The sequence below is a fragment of the Podarcis liolepis genome (genome assembly GCF_965112155.1).
Source record: "Podarcis liolepis genome assembly, chromosome: 9".
Taxonomy (NCBI): domain Eukaryota; kingdom Metazoa; phylum Chordata; class Lepidosauria; order Squamata; family Lacertidae; genus Podarcis; species Podarcis liolepis.
Genome location: NC_139564.1, coordinates 72,081,294 through 72,102,657, shown reverse-complemented (window position 1 = coordinate 72,102,657; position 21,364 = coordinate 72,081,294). Strand labels below are relative to the sequence as shown.

Genomic DNA, 21,364 nt, shown 5'->3' with positions numbered 1-21,364 from the left:
TGAGCGCCACAACCCCAGAGTTGGTCATGACTGTACCTAATGGTCAGGGGTCCCTTTACCCTTTAAGGGAACTGGGGCTGTTTCGCCTGGAGCAAAGAAGGCTGAGATGTAGCCTGAGAGCCATCTTCAAATAGCTAAAGGACTGTCACATGTAAGATGGAGCAAGCTGCCCTTCTGCTGCTCCAGAGGGGAAGAGCCAAAGCAACAGGTTCAAATGACAAGGATGGAGATTCTGGCAAAATATCAGGAAGAACTTGCTGGCAGCAAGAGCTGTTTTACAGGGAATCAGGCAGAGGGCCTTCTCGGTAGTGGCGCCCTCCCTGTGGAATGCCTTCCCACCAGATGTCAAAGAGAACAACAACTACCAGACTTTTAGAAGACATCTGAAGGCAGCCCTGTTTAGGGAAGCTTTTAATGTTTGATGTATCACAGTATTTTAATATTCTTTTGGAAGCCGCCCAGAGTGGCTGGGGAAACCCAGCCAGATGGGCAGGGTATAAATAATAAATTATTATTATTATTATTATTATTATTATTATTATTATTATTATTATTATATAACAGGGAAGGGGAATCCCTTGGGAGGTTGTAGACTCCCTTTCCTTGGAGGTTTTTAAGCAGAGGTGGGATGGACCTCTGTCAAGGGGGCTTTACCCATGATTCCTGCATTGAAGGGGGTTGGCCTTTGGGGTCCCTTCCAACACGACAATTCTATGTTCCTAAAATGAGGTGCCGAGTGATTCAGCTGGGCCTTGCTAAACAGCATGACCAGAAGTGGACACAAAGCTCCTCTTTGCATTCAGATCACAGGAAGACTTGGACTGCAGCTTCATTCATCGGCCGTAACTTGATCCCTGTTTGGGTTTGGGTGAAACCAGAAGCACTGAAAAGTCACAACAAAGAGCCAAATTTGCCCCTTTCTCTAGGTCAGCATCCTGCTGCTCCTCTCTCCAGAATGTTTGTTCTTGTTAGACTTTACCAGGGAGGGTAAAAGGTAAAGGTAAAGGGACCCCTGATCATTAGGTCCAGTCACGGACGACTCTGGGGTTGTGGCGCTCATCTCACTTTACTGGCTGAGGGAGTCGGCGTACAGCTTCCGGGTCATGTGGCCAGCATGACTAAGCTGCTTCTGGCAAACCAGAGCAGCACACGGAAACGTCGTTTACCTTCCTGCCGGAGCGTGCTTTTGAACTGCTAGGTGGGCAGGAGCAGGGGCCAAGCAACAGGAGCTCACCCTGTCGTGGTGATTCGAACTGCCGGCCTTCTGATCGGCAAGCCCTAGACTTGGAAAAAAAAAAAGGGGGAGACCCAGTCTTGCCCTGCTCTTTAAATCCGACCAGTAGCACTGCCACAGAGCACACCGTGGTATCTGCAAAATGCTACAGAAACAGTGGTGTGAAATATTTCTTTGTTTGCTGGCTTACTATTACACTTATATCCCATGTTTTTCTCCAATGAGCTCAATGTGGCATACATGGTTGCCCCCCATCACCACCTATGTGTCTTCATTTAATCCCCACAACAATCCTTCAGGGTAGGTTAGGCTGAGAGGCTAAGACTGCCCCCAAGTGAGTTTCCTAGCTGAGTAGGGGATTGAACCCTGGTTTCCCAGGTCCTAGTCCTCAATTATCCCCACCTTATCCCTATGAAGGATGTGGGTGGCACTGTGGGTTAAACCACAGAGCCTAGGACTTGCTGATCAGAAGGTCAGCGGTTCGAATCCCCGCGACGGGGTGAGCTCCCGTTGCTCGGTCCCTGCTCCTGCCAACCTGGCAGTTCGAAAGCACGTCAAAGTGCAAGTAGATAAATAGGTACTGCTCTGGCGGGAAGGTAAACGGCGTTTCCGTGCGCTGCTCTGGTTCGCCAGAAGCGGCTTAGTCATGCTGGCCACATGACCCGGAAGCTGTACGCCGGCTCCCTCAGCCAATAAAGCGAGATGAGCGCCACAACCCCAGAGTTGGCCACGACTGGACCTAATGGTCAGGGGTCCCTTTACCTTTACCTATCCTTGTGAGGTTGGTCAGCCTGAGAGTGAGTGACTGGCTCAAGTGACCAAGTGGGGATCCCTGGTCCTAGTCTGACTCTTGCCAATGCACCACAGAGGGCAGGGCAGTGTAGTTCAGCCGGGTTCCCAGTGCTCTGTGCAGTGGCGTAGCGTGGGTTGTCAGCACCCGGGGCAAGGCAAGTAATTTGCGCCCCCTAACCCTAACCCCCAGATGTTGCGCCCGGTGCGGCCGGCCCCCCCTGCACACACCCCCGCTACGCCACTGGCTCTGTGTGGCTGGCAGTTACCCAGGGGTGAGGCAGGGAACAGGGTGCAGCAGCAGGACTTTTGGGTCGGCTCACCCCCCACCCTCTTGGAAAGAGGCAGCTACGCAGAGCTTTGGGAAACCCAGAAAGAAACACTATCCAACCTGTGCCACCCCAACAGCCGTGACTGTGCATATCTTGGAAAAGCGACCATTCTAAAGAGGTGAGTTTCTTGCTGTGGCCCACAATCCTGGCAAAACACAACCTTGCCCGCGGCAACAACAGGTGGCCAGCGAGGTCCATGGTTTCAGATAGGCTGGTTTCTTCCAAGCCAATTTCCCAGTTCTTGGCCTCTTCCCAGGGTGGGGACTGGGGAGCCTCGGGTCCAGGGGGGCAAATAAGAACATAGGAAGAGCCTGTGGGGTCAGAGCAGTGGCCCATCTAGTCCAGCTTCCTGTTCTCACAGTGGCCAGACAGATCATAGAATCGTAGAATGATAGAGTTGGAAGGCACCCCAAGGGTCATCTAGACCCACCTCTGCAATACAGGAAACCAGCAAGGAGGACCCAAGCACAAGAGTCTCCTATCCTGTGGCTTCCAGCAACTGGCATTGAGAAGCACTGTGGAGGCTGAGCAGAGCCACCATGTGACCCTCAATGCCTCTCTAGAGCAGGGGCCAACAACCTTTATCAGCCATTGGCAGATCCACTGTCCCTCAGATCATGTGGTGGGCTGGACTATATTTTGAAAAACGGCCTTGGCCCAGTACACCAGAAGGAGCGTCTCCACCCCCATCGTCCAGCCAGGACACTGAGGTCCAGCTCTGAGGGCCTTCTGGTGGTTCCCTCGCTGCAAGAAGCCAAGTTACAGGGAACCAGGCAGAGGGCCTTCTCGGTAGTGGTGCCCTCCCTGTGGAACGCCCTCCCACCAGATGTCAAAGAGAACAACAACTACCAGACTTTTAGAAGACATCTAAAGGCAGCCCTGTTTAGGGAAGCTTTTAATGTTTAAGAGACTATTGTATTTTAATATTCTGTTGGAAGCTGCCCAGAGTGGCTGGGGAAACCCAGCCAGATGGGTGGGGTATAAATAAATAAATAAATAAATAAATAAATAAATAAATAAATAAAATGACCGAATTCCTATGCCCCACAAATAACCCAGAGATGCATTTTAAATAAAAGCACACATTCTACTCATGTAAAAACACGCTGATTCCTAGACCGTCCGCTGGCCAGATTGAGAAGGCAATTGGGCTGCATCCGGCCCCTGGGCCATAGGTTGCCTACCCCTGCTCTAGAGGGTCCCTAGAGCAGGGACCCACGGTAAGGGCCACTTACGTTCCTCTGACCACGTTTGCGTGTGTCCACCACCCCGCTCTGTAGCTTCTGGAAGGTTGTCCATGACAAGTTGTGGCCCCTGAGATGAAAGGGCTTCCTCATCTCTGCCTTCTTCTAAGGCCTCCCAATTCCCAGAGCGCAGGGCCAGCCCATGACATTTTGGCACCTGAGGGGACCCATAAAAGGCAATCCTCCTCCCCACCAGAAAAGAAGGGCTGAGTGAAGATCTACACCAGGAACAAGGGGGAGGTTGTAGTTCGACATGGGGATCTGCTGCCTCTGTGGATTCTGCCGCCTGAGGCGGTGACCTCACCTTGCCTCATGGGTGGGCCGGCCCTGCCAGAGCGCCCTATGAAGAGAGGCTGACTGTTAAACCCCTCTGGGAACTGTAGTTTTGTGAGAGGAACAGGGCTCTCCGCACCCACAACAAACTGCAGCTCCCAGCATTCTTTGGGGGCAGCCATGACGGTCTAAAGTGGTGTCCTAGCACTTTCAATGCAGGGCATGAGCCTGGCCTAAGTGGGCTCCACCTGCCATTGGCTCTGATGCCCCCCAAGGGGCTCCAGCTCATAGCTGTCAACTTTTCCCTTTTCTTGGGAGGAATCCTATTTGGAATAAGGGAATTTCCCTTAAAAGGGGGGGGGGGGGAGTTGACAGCTATGCTCCAGCTGCCCTGATGCTCCTTTGCTCATTGTTTGCAAATAGCTGCTTGGCTCCATATCCTGATTCCATCCAGCCTTTTCTGTGACAACAGGGTAGGTGCCAGGGTCAACTTCTCCACCCTTTTCAGCCCCCTGCTGCTTAGCAAAGTCCTCTCCCTCCCTCCCTTCAGTAATGTCCCTTGGGACCCACCTGAACTAATTCCTTATCCGCCATGGTGCATTTCCCAGCTCTTCAAATAAATTTCCACGGTTCTCCATCTCCCTTAGTTGAACCGTGTTATGCATATTTAGCGCCTTTAATCTCTTGCTCACAAAACCAGTTCTTTTAACACCCCTTCGGTTAATTTGGTTGCTCCTTTTTTAAAAAAAATCCTTTTAATTTTAATATATATTGCCTCCCATTAACATAAGATATGTAAGCTCTGCCCTCAAACCCCTATTTTCCAAGGAACCAGAAAATGGCTTTGCATGCATGACATAGATTTATCTCCCTGCTTGGTTAATATAGTGGCACACATATACCAGAGGTTTCCTAGAATAAGTATTTCACCCCCTGAGGGTGGAATCCTTGTGCAAAATCCTCCTTTTAGCTGGGCACAACTTATTGGATTCCGTTTTACACGTTTGCGTGTTCAGACCCAGAAACCTCCCCCCTAAATAAATTCACACTTGACTCAAATTTTTTGTTTGGTTTTTGGCAGAATTTAGGCCACAACTTTCTTGATTACATAGGCTCTGGTTTGACTAGCTCCCTGCACCGTTGCAGATAGCACTGACCCAGGGCACCAGCATAGGTCAGCCAAGAGAGAACACCTGGATAAGCGGAAAGCCGGGAAAGGGGTAACTCCGCCACCCAAATGTCCCCCTGGACTCAGGCACGGGCACAACCCCCTCTCAGGGGTTGACCAAACCATCAAGTCCCTGGATTCCTTTAACGGAATACCCTTCACATCGGGATGGTGAGAGTGTTCTCCCATCCCTATCACCTGAACCAGAGCCTATCCACAACCTTACAAGTTGTGACAATTTGCTACGCGGCAGGTGAAACCCTAATGGCAACAGCCAATCAGCCAAGTGGGGAAAATTCCTGCCGTGCTCCTGTCCCAATGACAGACGACGGCATAGCAAGGTCAAGCGCAAAGCCCTAAAAGTAGGGAGAGGTGGGCGGGTGTTCCGAATGCACATGCTGAAAAAGGAAGCTCTGGGTCACGTGCATGGGCATAAATAGGTCTCTCGAACCATTTGGACTGCGTCCCATTGGCCAGATTGCACCCAGCTTCGAGGGACCTACCAGTCAGGTGTTGTGGCTGACCAACTGTACCCACCCACAACCCAGGGTGTTGCTTGTCCAGGTCTCACCACAGTACATGCCCTCTTTAAGGGAGTTCCATAGTCTAACTGTGAAGTGAATGTTATTTTAAACATTTGCATTTCTCTTTCATATAGCATGACTCCTGAAGTTATCCCAGACTGCCACCCCACCATCCCTTATGACCTCTACCACGCCTGCATGGCTCCAGTATCAGTAAGTATTTCCCAAGTCGTCTCCTGCTAATGGAGCTCACAGACAATTTTTCAAGAAGATGAAGTCATACTGGAGACATCGCTGTGAGCAGGGAAGAGGAGAGGTGTTGCTAACTTGCCTGCAAAGTTTAATTTCATTTGCAAGTGACATTTGTGAAACTAAACTGAAATGTTATGTCAACTATTTTCTATAGCATTGGTGTATCATGTTTCTCGTTTATGTAAAAGGTCTTCCATTGTTATTATTTCATAGAGCTGAAGCATAATGGTGGATACTTATTGATCTATTCAAAAATATTTCTAAACTGCTTAATTTTTTTTTAAAAAAATGTTAGAGGTATATGGCAGTACGAAACATAACAAGACTCTAAAATAATCTAATGAAGCAGAGCTTTAGAAGTACCATAGCCAACTACCAAAGCCTATGCAAACGGTTTGTCTCTGCAAAACGGGTAACTGAAGTTGCTTCATGTACAATGGAGAGAAGGGCTTTCCAGAGTGTAGGAGAAACAGCGGAAAATGTCTGTTTTCAAGTCAGCACTCTAATGTATTTCGTAGTCAAGTAAAAGTAAAAAGAAATCAACATCTCGGCAGTCTCATGAGGGCCCTGCTATAAACCCATAAGCCCTTGGCTCCTGGAGCTGCCACATTTTATATTTATCAAGATGGGATGGAGCTGTGCAAACAACAGTCTTTGTTGCTCTCATTGAATCCACACCACTTCCTCTCTTGTAGCTGGTCGTCTTGCTGATTCTCTCTATGCTGGTGAAGCGGAAGAAACTCTATAAAAATTGTTGGGATGGAGCCCCTGGACTGCTAAGGTACCCTCCACAGCCCAGATGCAGCCTAGGGATGGAGGACATGGTCTTTTGCTGTCTCTGAGCTAAGATTGACAATTGTCATTCGTCAGGTTGTGAGTTCTTAAGGTGGCAAATCGGACGGCGTGTGATTGTGGTAGGACCATCAAAGGCAGAGGCAGGTACCAAGGGGTCCTTCCCATTGCCTGGCATGTGTATAGGCTGCATGAGCTTTGCCCTACATAGTTTTTTGCTGCCCCCCATGTAGTAGAAGGTGAACAATTTATGCAGAAATAAGCAGATTTATGTGGGTCGGGCTAATGAGCACAATGCAATGTATGCAGGTTGTGGAAGGCTTGCTTATACATTTCTATGCCACCTTTCCTCCAAGGAGCTCAATACGGCACATATGAAACGCCCCCCCCCCCCGTTTAATCTGATAACAACAACCCTGTGAGGTAGATCAGGCTCAGGGGCAGTGACTGGCCCCCAGAGTCACACCCAGGGAGCTTCATGGCTGGGTGGAGGATTTGAACCCAGGTCTCTCCCAGGTCTTAGTCCAACGTTCTAGCCACTACGCAACTAGTAAAATGGATGTGTGTACACCCGGGTAGAGAGGCTACTTCGAGCAGAGGGCCACATTCTCTTGTGGACAGCCTTCCAGGGGCCACATACTAGAGAAGCAAGAGGTATTGCCAGGGGAAGAGCAGGCTCTGTGAGGGATGTGGCAACAGGGACCATGGCATGGTCACACTTCCCAGGATTGCAGTGTTGCACCTCTCTGTGCCCTTTGGTAGGAGGGGCGGCCCGCAGCTCAGCGGTAGAGCATCTGTCTTGCATGCAAAGGGTCCCTGTCTCAACTGCGGTCATCTCCGGAAAAGGGTCAGGTCACAGGTGAGACGTAAGGGCCCTTCATTGCTCTAGACGCTGGACAGTCACTGCCAGTTAGAGCAGGAAATACTGCAAAAGCTGGGTCAATCGCCTAAGCAGCTATTGGGCAGTTTCCTAGGCCACCTGAGTTTGGCCATTCACACCTGCATATAGCAAGTGAGAAAAGCTCAGGTGTATTTGGCTTCTCCTACCTAGGTGCAATTTTTGGAAATAACCAAAGTCATCTGTGCATATTCTTGTCCGTGCACAGCATGAATGAATCATAGAATCATAGAATCCTAGAGTTGGAAGAGACCACAAGGGCCATCGAGTCCAACCCCCTGCCAAGCAGGAAACACCATCAGAGCACTCCTGACATATGGTTGTCAAGCCTCTGCTTAAAGACCTCCAAAGAAGGAGACTCCACCACACTCCTTGGCAGCAAATTGCACTGTCGAACAGCTCTTGTCGAACAGCATTGAGCACACCCCATCGCTGCAAAAGCTGAACACTGAAATGGTGTGGGCGCACTTCAGTCTCCACTCTGGGCCTGCGGTGTGTCTGCAAGTCTGCAGAGTTTGTGCGGAGGGCAGCCCTTCTGCAGAGATGTTCCGCTGGTGCAAATGGGTCCTTTTTTTAATCATTCTCGTCTTTGTTCCTCCTTAAGCCCTGTGCATTTCCTGGAAGAGGAAGGTCACAAGGGGCTGTCTGTGGCAGTTTTTGGCATCCTCTTCTCCTCCTTATGCATCCTGGTTCTGGATAGCGACCCTCTGCCCTTCATCTCCGGCTCCTCGACCCAGAATCGAGGTAACACTGAGAGTTGTTATTATCATTATTTATATCCTTCTTTTCACTAGACCTTGACTCAAGGCAGCTTACATAAATCAAAACAGCCCAGATAAAATGTTGTTGTTGTTGTTGTTTAGTCGTTTAGTCGTGTCCGACTCTTCGTGACCCCATGGACCAGAGCACGCCAGGCACTCCTGTCTTCCACTGCCTCCTGCAGTTTGGTCAAACTCATGCTGGTAGCTTCAAGAACACTGTCCAACCATCTCGTCCTCTGTCGTCCCCTTCTCCTTGTGCCCTCCATCTTTCCCAACATCAGGGTCTTTTCCAGGGAGTCTTCTCTTCTCATGAGGTGGCCCAAGTATTGGAGCCTCAGCTTCAGGATCTGTCCTTCCAGTGAGCACTCAGGGCTGATTTCCTTAAGAATGGATAGGTTTGATCTTCTTGCAGTCCATGGGACTCTCAAGAGTCTCCTCCAGCACCATAATTCAAAAGCATCAATTCTTTGGCGATCAGCCTTCTTTATGGTCCAGCTCTCACTTCCATACATCACTACTGGCCAGATAAAATGCAGAAAACTAAAAACTTACACAAGAGAATCATTTAAAAGTAGTTAAACTCTGATAGAATTAAAGTGATATAAAGCCAAATCTATTAACAAACAGATAATAAAATTGGCACAGCGCTATAAAAAGCCCATTCCTTTATATAACAATTGATTCCCCAAAGCCTGTCAGAACAGAGCCATCTTCACCTGCCAATGGAAGGACCACAAGGAGGGAGCCCGTCCAGCTTCTCCAGCAAGGGACTTCCAAAGTTGTCTGGGAGCAGCCACCAAGAAGGCCCTGCCCCATGTCATCACCAAGCATGCCTGTGAGGGTGGCAGGACCAAGAGAAGCCCCCCTGCCCCACCCCGCCCCGCCCCACCTCAGAGCCCAGGCAGGTTTATAACGGAGAATACAGTCTTTAAGCTGTATAGGACTTTAGAGCCCTGTATAGTCATAACCAGGTTGCTTCCATGGGCACAGTAGAGAGCCCTTCTTCAGTGTTCTACACCAGGCATAGGCTGATTCGGGGGCCTGCCGGTCGGTGTAATAATCCAGCCCCTGTGGCAGTTTATTTCCTGGGGTAAAATCCTTAAAAAAGCTCAACAATTTCAACCCTAAAAAAAGGTTAACAACTTTGGTTGGCCCTCATGGCCCTTCACTTCATCACATCTGGCCTTCTTTGGAAAAAGTTTGGACACCACTGGTCTACACCATCCTTTTTAATTTTGTTTATTGTTTGCCACTCTGGAGACATTCAGGGCTCCAAAAGCTGCATTGTGTCTGCAAGATTTATACACTGAGAATGTGGAGAATGTGAAGACCCCTGCTGTATCGGAGCCAAGATCCAGCATCCGGCTTCTTACAGTGGCCAAACAGTTGCCTCCAGGCAGAAAAGGCCCAAAATTGAGAGAAATGCAACTTTTGAACCAAACTTTTAAAAAGTGGGCCTTTAAGAAATTTGCCCATCCCTATCATACAATCCTGGAACTGCAGAGTCAAAGTCCAACCCCCTGCAAGTCAGGAACCCCTAAACTAGAAGCCACACTGCCTTGGCAGCTTATGCACCAGCACCTGTCATTCTTCCAAGGGCTTAGCTTCCAAGGAGCTCTTTTGCATGGGGGAAACTGATGCAGCATCTTCAAGGGACGTTTGTGGGAGCCCCATCGCTGACTCCACCCTGCATGCTCTCAGCATGGCCTGCCTTGCTGAATTGCCTCTGTTTGTTGTCCAGCTGAGGCTCTTAACCTCTGCCCTTCTCTCCCCCTTGATCTCCCTCTCCAGAGTACTGGAAGATCATGGCTTTGCTCTATTACCCTGCCTTCTACTACCCCTTAATTGCATGTGCTACGGTCAGGCACAGAGCTGGGTACTTCTTGGGCTGCCTGCTGTCCTGGTGCCATTGCGTGGTCCATCTCTGGCAGAAGGTGGAATGCCCCCAGTCGCCCAAGGTAAAGACAACCGGGGAGGCTGGAAGGCCCTGAGGTTTGGTTGGCACGGGCCAGTTCTAAATGGCTGCAAGGAGGAAACCCGTTCCTGGAGAGACTGGCTGCTGCTTTGCAGGAGGGGTGGGCAAGAACACATGTCCATGTTCTGAGCAATATCTGATGCCCATAACGGCACCATAGGTGTGTGTGCCTGGCCCATCTTTGCAGACCTCAAGACCCAACTGTTGGCAAAGAAAGGGCTTGCTGGGAATCAGGAGCCAGGAGGTCGGTGAGGCAAGGAGCTTCTTCAAGGGCTTTCAGCTCAGGATCTACTGATAGGGCGTGAAAGCAGAGGGCCGACCCGCAGGTGGTACCAGAGGCAATGACAAGCAATCAGCAAATTCTAGTATTGTCCCTCCCCTCCCCTTCCTCACTGCTCGGTTCTGCAAGGGTTGTAGGAACTTGCTGGAGTTACGGTATCCAGCAGGGGCAGAGTTGTCGCTTGTAATGTGATTTATGAGTTGAACACAGGTTTGTCTTTCTTGCAGCCCTTCTCTTTGTCTCTGCTCAGATTTATAGGTACTATTCCCTGCTTTCTTATCTCCCCATCATCCTGTGCCTTGTGGTTTTGAGCCTTTGGTATCCTGCACAGCTTGTCAAGAGCTTCAGAGAGCAGAAGAGGAAGAAAGTGACGGTGGAGGTAAGGCATGGCAACATCACTGGGTCAAACTAGAGGAAGATACGTCTCCGGGTGCTGGTGTAGACTAAGTGGAGCAGGGGTGGGAAACCTCATCTCCTCCAGACGCTTAATTATAAGAGTACTTGTATACCAATATATAACACACATATGGTTTACACAACAATGAAAACACAAAAGCCGTACACAGTTAAAAACATTCAAAAGGCTAGAAACAGACCACTATTAACCAGGGTGGAAAGATGCATTCTTAATTGCTTGCCCAGCGGAATAGAAAAGTTTCCAGTAGGTGTTTCATAGTGGGCACAGAAAGCATCTGCTGAATCTCCAGTGGCGGAGAGTTCCACAGGGCTAGGCCAATGACACTAAAGGCTCAGTTGCTTGTTGTTGTCAAGTGAGCTTCACCAACTCGGGTGAACCACATTCCTGCAGGTGATCTCAGTGGGATAGAAGGGTTCAGGCCATAGCTGTCAACCTTCCCTTTTTTGGCAGGAAATTCCCTTATTCCAGCACCGTTTCCCACTTCTATCCCAGATTGTTAGATATCCCGTAGACTCTCCCCGGACAGGTGAGGCTGCTGATCCCTTATTTTCAAGGCTGCTGATCCCTTATTTTCAAATCTGAAAGTTGACAGCTATGGTTCAGGCAAACCCTGGACCTAAGTTGTTTGGGGCTTTTATAAATTAACGCAAGGACCTTACACCTGTCTCAGTAGTAGATGGGCAGCTAGTGCAGCTGTCAGCAATCTGGTCACAACATTTTGCACCAGCTGGAGCATCTGAACTAAGACCAAGGGCTGTTCCACACAGAGCGCATTGTGGTAGTTCAGCCTCAAGGCTTACGCGTGAACTACAATTCTGGGACTCCAACTCCCGTTGGCCTCCGCTGGCATGTCCAAGGTTTGGGGTGATGGAAGTTGTGGTCCAACAAATCCCTGGAGGGCCACAAGCTCAGCCTCTTCATCCCTGGAACAGAAAGGACCTTAGCCCAAGAAAACAGACATGCTGCAAAGCAAAAGCCTTACTTTATTCCTGGGACGTGGGGAATGTGCATGGCTTTGTCATGAGGCCAGCGGTGGACAGAGCCCATCTTCCCTAACCATTGGCCATGCTGGCTTGGGCTGAATGGAGCTGAGAGTCAGAAGGACAGAATAATTCTCAGGTAAGGAAGTGTTGGGAACATCAGCCGGCACCCTCTGTTTCAACTTTTAAATTCCTGATGGAAGCAGGCAATGCAGAATACATTTCCCACAACTGTTAGTTGATTACTGATTTTAACTTTTTCATACGGTTTTCATTGTATGGTTTTACATGCTCTTGTTGTAAACTGCTTTGATTGTTCTTATGAATAGAGGTAAAGGGACCCCTGACCATTAGGTCCAGTGGTGGCCGACTCTGGGGTTGCGGCGCTCATCTCGCTTTATTGGCCGAGGGAGCCGGCGTACGGCTTCCGGGTCATGTGGCCAGCATGACTAAGCCACTTCTGGCGAACCAGAGCAGCGCACAGAAACGCCGTTGACCTTCCCGCTGGAGTGGTACCTATTTATCTACTTGCACTTGACGTGCTTTCGAACTGCTAGGTTGGCAGAAGCAGGGACTGAGCAACGGGAGCTCATCCCATTGCGGGGATTTGAACCGCTGACCTTCTGATTGGCAAGTCCTAGGCTCTGTGGTTTAACCCACAGCGCCACCCGCGTCCCCGTTCTTATGAATAGTTGCATATAAATATACCAACTTGTTAAGGGAAAAAATACAACAGGACTTGCCCTTGTTGAATTGGGGTTTGGCGGGGAGAAATACAGGCAGGAATTCTGAGATGGTGTGGCACTAAGGTTTTACAGCAGAGCACGTGGACCTGTCTGTCTAACGTTTCCGACTCCCAACTGTTTCCATTACGAAACAGGTGCAAATTATGCAAGGCATTGCCAATATGTGGTGCATATTTTTGGAGTGAGCACAAATTGTAGATGCCGTACAGAAACAGAAAATGGAACCTGACCCACTTGGCAGTTCCTGAAATGTCAAGGTGGCATGCATGCCTGCGCGCATTTAAAAATAACAAGTGTTTCATTTTCACACACCTTTCCGCTCCATGAAGTTCTGGCGGTGCAGAGTTTCTTTTGGTGGGGAGGAATGAGCTGTGCTCTTGCAATTACTTGATAGGCAATAGATGAAGCTGACACAACAAAATGGAGGAATTGTCTGGCCTGGGAACAAACAGCTTTCTAAGTTCCTAGCTCAGGAGTGGGGAAAACCTTGTGGCCATCCGGATGCTGTTGACCAAGCCTCAGGGACTATGAAAAAGCTGTTGTCTTGCAACAGTGTGAAGCTAATGCAGTTCTCGGCTGCTTTAACAGAACTCTCATGTTCAGTCAAGGGAAGTTCTTGTTTTTATTATGTATTTTTGGTTTTTCTCTTTTATTTTGCTGCTGTGAACTGCTCTGAGATCTACAGATGAAGGGCAATATACAAATCTAATTTAATAATAATAGTTACAGGTAGGCAGCCGTGTTGGTCTGCCATAGTTGAAACAAAATTAAAAAATTCCTTCCAGTAGCACCTTAGAGACCATCTAAGTTTGTTATTGGTATGAGCTTTCGTGTGCATGCCAATAACAAACTTAGTTGGTCTCTAAGGTGCTACTGGAAGGAATTTTTAAATTTTAATAATAAAAATAAAGGTAAAGGGACCCCTGACCATTAGGTCCTGTCGTGGACAACTCTGGAGTTGCACGCTCATCTCGCTTTATTGGCCGAGGGAGCCGCCGTACAGCTTCCGGGTCATGTGGCCAGCGTGACAAAGCCGCTTCTGGCAAACCAGAGCAGCGCACGGAAACGCCGTTTACCTTCCCACCGAAGCAGTACCTATTTATCTACTTGCACTTGACGTGCTTTCGCTAGGTTGTCAGGAGCAGGGACCGAGCAACGGGAGCTCACCCCGTTGTGGGGATTCGAACCGCCAACCTTCTGATGGGCAAGCCCTAGGCTCTATGGTTTAGACCACAGCGCCACCCGCGTCTGAATAATAATAATAGTCCCATTCTATTCTGCCTTGGTCAGACCACACCTGGCGTCCTGTGTCCAGTTCTGACCGCCACAGTTTAAAAAGGATATTAACATGCTGGAATGTGTGCAGAGGAGGGCAACCAAGATGACCAAGCCTTATGAGGAACAATGGAGAGAGTTGGGAATGTTCAGCCTGGAAAAGAGGAGACTCAGAGGAGAAAGGAGAGGCATCTTCAAATATCTAAAAGGAGGATGGAGCAAGCTGGTTTTCTGCTGCTCTGGAGGGCAAAGCCCAAACCAGTGGATTCAAATTGCAAGGAAGGGGGTTCCGACTAAAGCTTAGGAAGAACTTCCTGGCAATAAGAGCTGTTTGACAATGGACCATATTCACTCAGTCCTCAGAAGACGGTGGGCTCTCCTTCCTTGGAGGTTTTTAAGCAGAGGCTGGATGACCATCTGTCAGGGATGCTTTCGCTGTGATTCCTCAATGAGTCTTGGGGTCCCTTCTGATTCTACAACCCCGTGATTCCCTTCCCAAGGCCGACTCTAATTGAGGTGCCCTCAGTTTACAGGGTGTGTGGGAAAGACAATTTGGCTCTTTGGGGGGGGCAATAATCTGCTTTTATTTTTGCTGAAATCTAAACCACTTAGCTCAAGAAGATTTGAGTTTCTGAATGTTTCCTATTCAGAGCCTTACAGTGGAAGGAGGAGAGTGAGTGTTTGGCAACAGAATCATAATCCAAACGACTGGCACAGAGGTCCTTGTTTTAAGAAAGAAAGCTCTATTTAAAAATAAATAAATAATCGATAGAAGCCCAAATCTGCACTCGGATTTTAGGGTTTAGCCCAATCCACAACTCTGGGATAAGGAGTCAGAACAGAACGTTCCTTCTTATTCCATTTCAGATGTTTGTGCAGATCTCCAGCTGGGATCCTGCAACAACCTTGTGTAGTGACAGACCCACTCCTCTCCCCACGATAATTAGCACCTCCGCAACTGCGATCACAAAGGCTGGCGAGGCATATATTATGCAAGGCATTTTAAATAGGTTGCAGAAGTCGGGTGCTTCTTTAAAAATATAAGAAGTGTGCTGAGGATGTTGCAGAAATTGTCTGAAGGTGTAGCATCCCTTCGCTGGGTCTTTTCTGGGTTGGCACAAGCAAGAGCGTACCCTGACTGTCAGTGGCAAAGAGAGAGGTCACCAACAGAGCTTCACTCAAAGTAGATCTAATATAAATGCAATAAATAAATATATCACGGGTGTCTTTGCTACATATCACAGCCTGCATGTTGGTGGGTAGCCTTTCACAATATGGTTTTGCTTCCTGCAGGAAGATGCTGGAACAATCAGCTATGAGCCTCTTCCTGAATCACTGCCTTGCCAACCCACCGTGGTGCCAGTTTGCAGCTCACAGTCCTTGCCCACTGACTGTAGCGTCAGATAGTGACTTGAATGTGTGAATGAGACATCACAGATTAATCAGCACAGATGGTAGCATTTCTGGAGGGGCTCAGAATTCAGAGAACGTGGTTTGCATGCAGAAGATCCCAACTTCAATCCCCAGTTATCTTCATGCAGGGCCAGGAAAGAATCCTTTCTGGAATGCCAGAGAGTCATGGCAAGTTAGTGGAGAGTCTCGTTGGAGAGACAGTGTGGTGTAGTGGTTAGAGTGTCAGACTAGGACCTGGAAGAGGCCAGGGTTCAAATCACCCACTCGGTGCCAGTCACTGCCTCTCAGCCTAACTTGCCTTACATTGAGCTCATTGGGCGGCAGATTGGGTTATAAATGCAATAAATTATAATTATACTAATTCTAAACAGGCAAATGTTTTTTTTCAGTGGTGGCTCCCCACTTGGGAACCCAAGGAGGTTCAGCTGGCACCATCATTGCATATCTTTAGGTTCCAGACAAAAACATTCCCTTTTAATCAGACCTTCGGCTTTTAAGTGTCTTATCACCTGTTTGCATGGGGGGGGGGTATTTTAGTGTAGGTTTTTTTTAAAAAAATTAAAAAATGAATTGCCTTTAATAATAATAATAAATAATAATTTATTATTTATACCCCGCCCTTCTGGCTGGGTTTCCCCAGCCGCTCTGGGCGGCTTCCAAAAAATATTAAAATACAATAGTCCGTCAAACATTAAAAGCTTCTCTAAAGAGGGCTGCCTTCAGATGTCTTCTAAAACAGTGTTTCCCAACCTTTTTTGGGCAAAGGCACACTTGTTTCATGAAAAAAATCTCGAGGCACACCACCATGCCAGATGGGGAAAGGTCACTTTTTACTTATGTAAAAAAAAATTAAAAAATAGTAACAGCATAGAAGGTAATGGTTAGGCTAGCATCCCTCTTCCAAATATGCTAGGTTTTTATTTGCAGGGACTGTTCTACATGGGAAAGCATTCAGCACTGTCATTCTCCCATCTGCCATCTGAATTGGTACTATTCTGGGTCAACTTACTCTGCTGCATGTGTAGATGCAAATGGCACCAAGTGTGGGGGAGGGGGCAGAACAGGTTTCAGATACAGGATATTAAGCATACACGTACTTCAGATTGAACTGGTTGCTTGCTTTGCAAGTTTTCATTTCCCAAATGACTGCCTTGGCAAGCGCAATACCTACCAGGCTCAACGCCGGTCTCACGCTGCCGCTTCCCGCGCTCTCAAGGACCCGGGAGGAGGAAGGCGTGAAGGGAATCCCGAAGGCGTGAAAACGTCGCGCATGCGCAGGCCTTCCGCCTGCGACAGCCCAGTAGGCCGGCCGAAGCGAGCGGCGATGGGATGTGGGAGGGAGCTCGCTCGCCGCCCCGCGTGTGCCTATGTGGGGCACGTTACAGCCCCGTGACGTCAGCGCCACGCAGGCAGCCAGGCAGGCAGACGGCGAGAGCCCCGCGCTGGGCGGCCTCTCCTCGCCGCCCCCGCCCCGCCTCTCGCTGCCCGTCTCGCCCGCCTCCCTCCCACGGCACACCAGGCAACGTCTCGCGGCACCCTAGTGTGCCGCGGAACACCGGTTGGGAAACACTGTTCTAAAAGTCTGGTAGTTGTTGTTCTCTTTGACATCTGGTGGGAGGGCGTTCCACAGGGCGGGTGCCACCACCGAGAAGGCCCTCTGCCTGGTTCCCTGTAACTTGGCTTCTTGCAGTGAGGGAACCACCAGAAGCCCCTCAGCGCTGGACCTCAGTGTCCGGGCAGAACGATGGGGGGGTGGAGACATGCCTTTTAGATCCCCCAGCCTTGCCTCCATGCTGATTTTAATGATTCCCTGAAAAATGGGGTGAAGCAGAGCTCTGGCTGAGCGCACCTGAAAGAGAGCCAGGATGGAAATGGACTGAGCTTTTGGGTGTGCTTCCTCCTGTTTTCTCTCTCAACAGCCTCACTGGCTTATTTTGCCCTTTTGAAAAGATGCAGCTCCTACCTTATTATCCCCAATCAAAGCACATTTGCCACGTTGCAGTTGAAGGGCAAGCCAGTGTGGTGTAGTGGTTAAGAGTGGTAGTCTCGTAATCTGGAGAACCGGGTTCGCGTCTCCGCTCCTCCATATGCAGCTGTTGGGTGACCTTGGGCCAGCCACACTTCTTTGAAGTCTCTCAGCCCCACTCACCTCACAGAGTGTTTGTTGTGGGGGAGGAAGGGAAAGGAGAATGTTAGCCGCTTTGAAACTCCTTAAAGGGAGTGAAAGGCGGGATATCAAATCCAAACTCTTCTTCTTCTTCCCTAAAAAATTTCCTCTACAGCCCTAGAGACATCTGGCCAGGCAGCCTGTGAATCCTCCTGTACAATTGGTGGTCTTCTCCTTTAATTCAAAGAGCCTTTTTACTTGAACCACATTCCCTGGAGACCATATTTTCTGGTCCTCCTGGTCCTCAAGGGAGTAATTGGAGAATCCTGTGTGGTCTCTGCCCCAGCCCCCTTTGCTTTTTAATTTATTCTTCATCTCGTCCTCCTTCCTTGCCCTGATTTCCCAGGTGGTGTCTGCCATCAAATATCTCTTGGATGAATTGCTTGCATTTTCTCTCTGGCCCCAGACAGCCAGCAGAATCTCAAGATGGGGCTTGTCACGTTAGTACTCCATGGCTCAAGCTCAGACTCAGACTGGTTCCTGGGTTTGCGGTAGCCCTTGGCAAAGTGTTTTCCTGATGGTGCAAATGGCCACTTTGATTTTACACAATTCCCACAAAGCTGCACTGGGCTTATAGGGTTGCTTGCTCCAGCAGCCACTGGGTGTGCCCACAGCCAGGAGCCCAGGGCAGGCATCAGGTCAGAGAAAGCTGGATGCCCCCGCAGCTGTCGAAGGGTGCCAGTTTCCTGTACCAGGCCTGCTATAAACCTAAGCAGTACTTCAGCCAATGATGGCCAAGTACCTAACAAGAATGTGCAGCAGGGGTGATTATTGGAGCTGTCAGTTAATTAATTTTCCAACTAATTAACTATTCATTTTGCAAATTGCAAAACTGCACATGTTTGTCATGTTCATAATTAATGGCTTTTACAGGTGTGCACCTAATATTCTTTTAATGTGCAAAGCGGACTCTTACATTTTTGCAACAGCCCCTTTAGCTATGTGAAAATGGAGTCGAACCGATGGATTGATTGAGACTTTTGTACCTTTTCAGCAGGGGCATTTTGGGGCGGAAGTGGGGTGTGTCCAAGGCCCAGTTACGCAACAATGTCTTAAAAGCCAAATCAGAGTGAGGGCAATGCTTTCTGCCATTACTCTGAATGCGCAAGCATTTTCATCCCATTTCACAGCTCTGCGGAGCAACTGCCAAACTGGAGGTGTGTTTTGCAACCCCTGCTTTGGTGTGGTCTGGCTTTCAAGACCACCCTGGCTGGCTGGCGAGCTGAATATGGCTTAGGAAATGGCAATTGTGCCAGCCTAGGTCTTCTGTGTTAAACTGAGCCCCAGATCCCTTGCCCCTTTCCTTAAACACACACACACTTTAAAAAAAGGAAGAATACATAGTTTACGTGGTGGGCTGGGCATGCTGTGAAATGCAGATGTTTCTGCAAATGTTCCCCCCCCCCATCCTAAATTTTCTCTGGAACTTCCATACTTTTAAATTAGCAAATTTGTGCCATGAAGCTGTACCCCAAATCCTTTAAGTACGCAGCAAGGTTCCTACTTTCCCCCTATATTTCAAATGCTGTCTGTTAAGAACCGTAGACCTGTAGATTTGGAAGGGACCCAATGGGTCATCTAAGTCTTCCCCCCCCAAAAAAAAAATCAGAAATCACAGCTAAGAGAGCATGGTCTAATTTGGAGATGTGGTCACATTCACACAATACATTTAAAACACTCTAGTACTACTAAAACAGTCATGGGTGCTGGGAACTCTAGCTCTGTTGGGTGAACACCCTTTATAAACTATAGTTCCCAGAATTCTTTGCAGGGGGGGCTATGCCAATTGAAGTGGCATTAGAGCACTTTCATTGGGGGGGGGGGCAGATGCGACCTTGCACCAAAAATTCATGCGGAATAATCCGTCTTTTGTGTCTGTTTTAAGCTGCCGGGGAGTGGCTATTACGAAGACTATCTGAAGAATATCCTGGCAAAAAGGACGCCAAATAAAAGGTAAAACCTTACACACCCAGCCTGCCTTTCATTCAGCAAAAGCGCATCCCAAAACCTTACACACCCAGCCTGCCTTTCATTCAGCAAAAGCGCATCCCAAAACCTTACACACCCAGCCTGCCTTTCATTCAGCAAAAGCGCATCCCAAAACTAAAATGGGGGTGAGTGGGCAAGCTGGCCCCAGAATATCCCTGTATCTTGTTTCATCTTTTTTGTAAACCGCTTTTAGGGTGGTTGTTGTTTTAAAAACAACAACAACACACCAAGCCATGAGTAAATTTTATGACATAAATAAAAATAAGAATAATGTGGCTCTCTCTATCTGGCCCAAGCCTTGCTGGCCCCAATCCACACCCTCCTCAAGTGCTTATTCCCTCCCAGAGAGCTTGACCTATGATCACACGTCTGGATTGGCTGGATGGAGCCATGCAGGCTGGATGGTAGTCTATTATACCAAGGCAACAGTAGCTCCACCCACTTTTTAAATAAATTAATCAATATGAAGCAAGAAAGGCGAATTAAAGACAACACATTATTAGGTTAACAACAACAGACACACAACAAGCAGGTATGATAAAAATAGAAGGCTGAATATAATCTTAAACTTAGAGTAAAATAAAGTCCATTACTGTCATGGGTGGAATGGATCATATATTGTTGTATCAATCAAATCCATTGATAAGCAAATGGAGGGGGGGCGTTCTTTGTTCTTCCCTATTGGCATAAGTAGTAAAATCAAAGCAGACATCTGAAATATATCCTTTTTACATTATCTGTTGGAACTGTGTGGTTTGTTGGTCACCTTTCCTACTAAATCAAGCTCCCAAACTTTGGAACTGCCACATCCACTTTTTGATAGGTTTGAGAAAAAATATTGGTTTGCTTATAGTTCATAGGTAGGTAGGTAGGTAGGTAGGTAGGTAGGTACATACAGTGGTACCTTAGGTTACAGACACTTCAGGTTACAGACTCTGCTAACCCAGAAATAGCACCTCGGGTTAAGAACTTTGCTTCAGGATGAGAACAGAAATCGCGCAGTGGCGGCGCGGAGGCAGCGGGAGGCCCCATTAGCTAAAGTGGTACCTCAGGTTAAGAACAGTTTCAGGTTAAGAACAGACCTCCAGAATGAATTAAGTTCTTAACCCGAGGTACCACTGTAGATAGATAGATAGATGATAGATAGATAGATAGATAGATAGATAGATAGATAGATAGATGTAGATATACTTAGATAGATATACTTAGATATCTCTCATTTGCTAGCATTGCTAAGAAAAGTAACATAAAATGCACCAGAGTCCCATTGGTAAAGTGGAAAAAAGGTAATTTGATTCCAGTTACTTCACATTCCAAAGAATGGCTTCGGATTCTAAGAATATGCCATGAGAGGTCGTGTCATGGCTGCCTCGTGCAGGAGAGACAGAGAGAGAATGAGAGCGAGCAGGAGAAAGGGGTGCAGCCTGGGTGTGAAGTGGGAAAGCACAAAGTGTATTTCCCCAGACTATCTGCTACTGCTGGAGGCATGCAAGACTGCTTACGCCCAGCAAAAGTTGTCAATGAGGCATTGCGGTCGGTCCTCAGCCTGAAAAGGGTCCCCTGGCCCTGTCCTCGTGTCTTGGCGGGTTTGTGTGTGCCTCTTCTTCTCTGCCTGAGCCAGACTTTCTTTCTGTCCCTCTAGCATCAGCAGAGCCAAGCCAAGCCTGCTGTCAAGGATCCGCTCCTATGTCTGCTCATTCCTCTACGCACCTCAGGAAGGTACTTCATGCACAGATCTTTCGAAAGGCTCCATTGTTGCTTCAGCTTGTTCTTAGGTCCTCCACCCGCAAAAGAGGCTGCAGGTGCACAAAACAGATGGAGAAATGCAGGGAAATGAAAGCCACCATGGATGCT

The 21,364-nt window shown here is 48.4% G+C and overlaps 1 protein-coding gene across 1 annotated transcript in view; it reads left to right on the top strand.

Annotated features, from left to right (window-relative positions):
- The window catches only part of STRA6 (signaling receptor and transporter of retinol STRA6), a 54,996-nt gene that overhangs the window by 15,597 nt on the left and 18,035 nt on the right, over positions 1-21,364 (top strand). Inside the window, exons 3-9 of the mRNA XM_083460491.1 lie at positions 5,699-5,777; positions 6,512-6,597; positions 8,111-8,250; positions 10,059-10,225; positions 10,773-10,901; positions 19,407-19,474; positions 21,153-21,229. Coding sequence (XP_083316617.1) covers positions 5,699-5,777; positions 6,512-6,597; positions 8,111-8,250; positions 10,059-10,225; positions 10,773-10,901; positions 19,407-19,474; positions 21,153-21,229 — 746 coding nt within the window. The remainder of the gene's footprint in view (positions 1-5,698; positions 5,778-6,511; positions 6,598-8,110; positions 8,251-10,058; positions 10,226-10,772; positions 10,902-19,406; positions 19,475-21,152; positions 21,230-21,364) is intronic.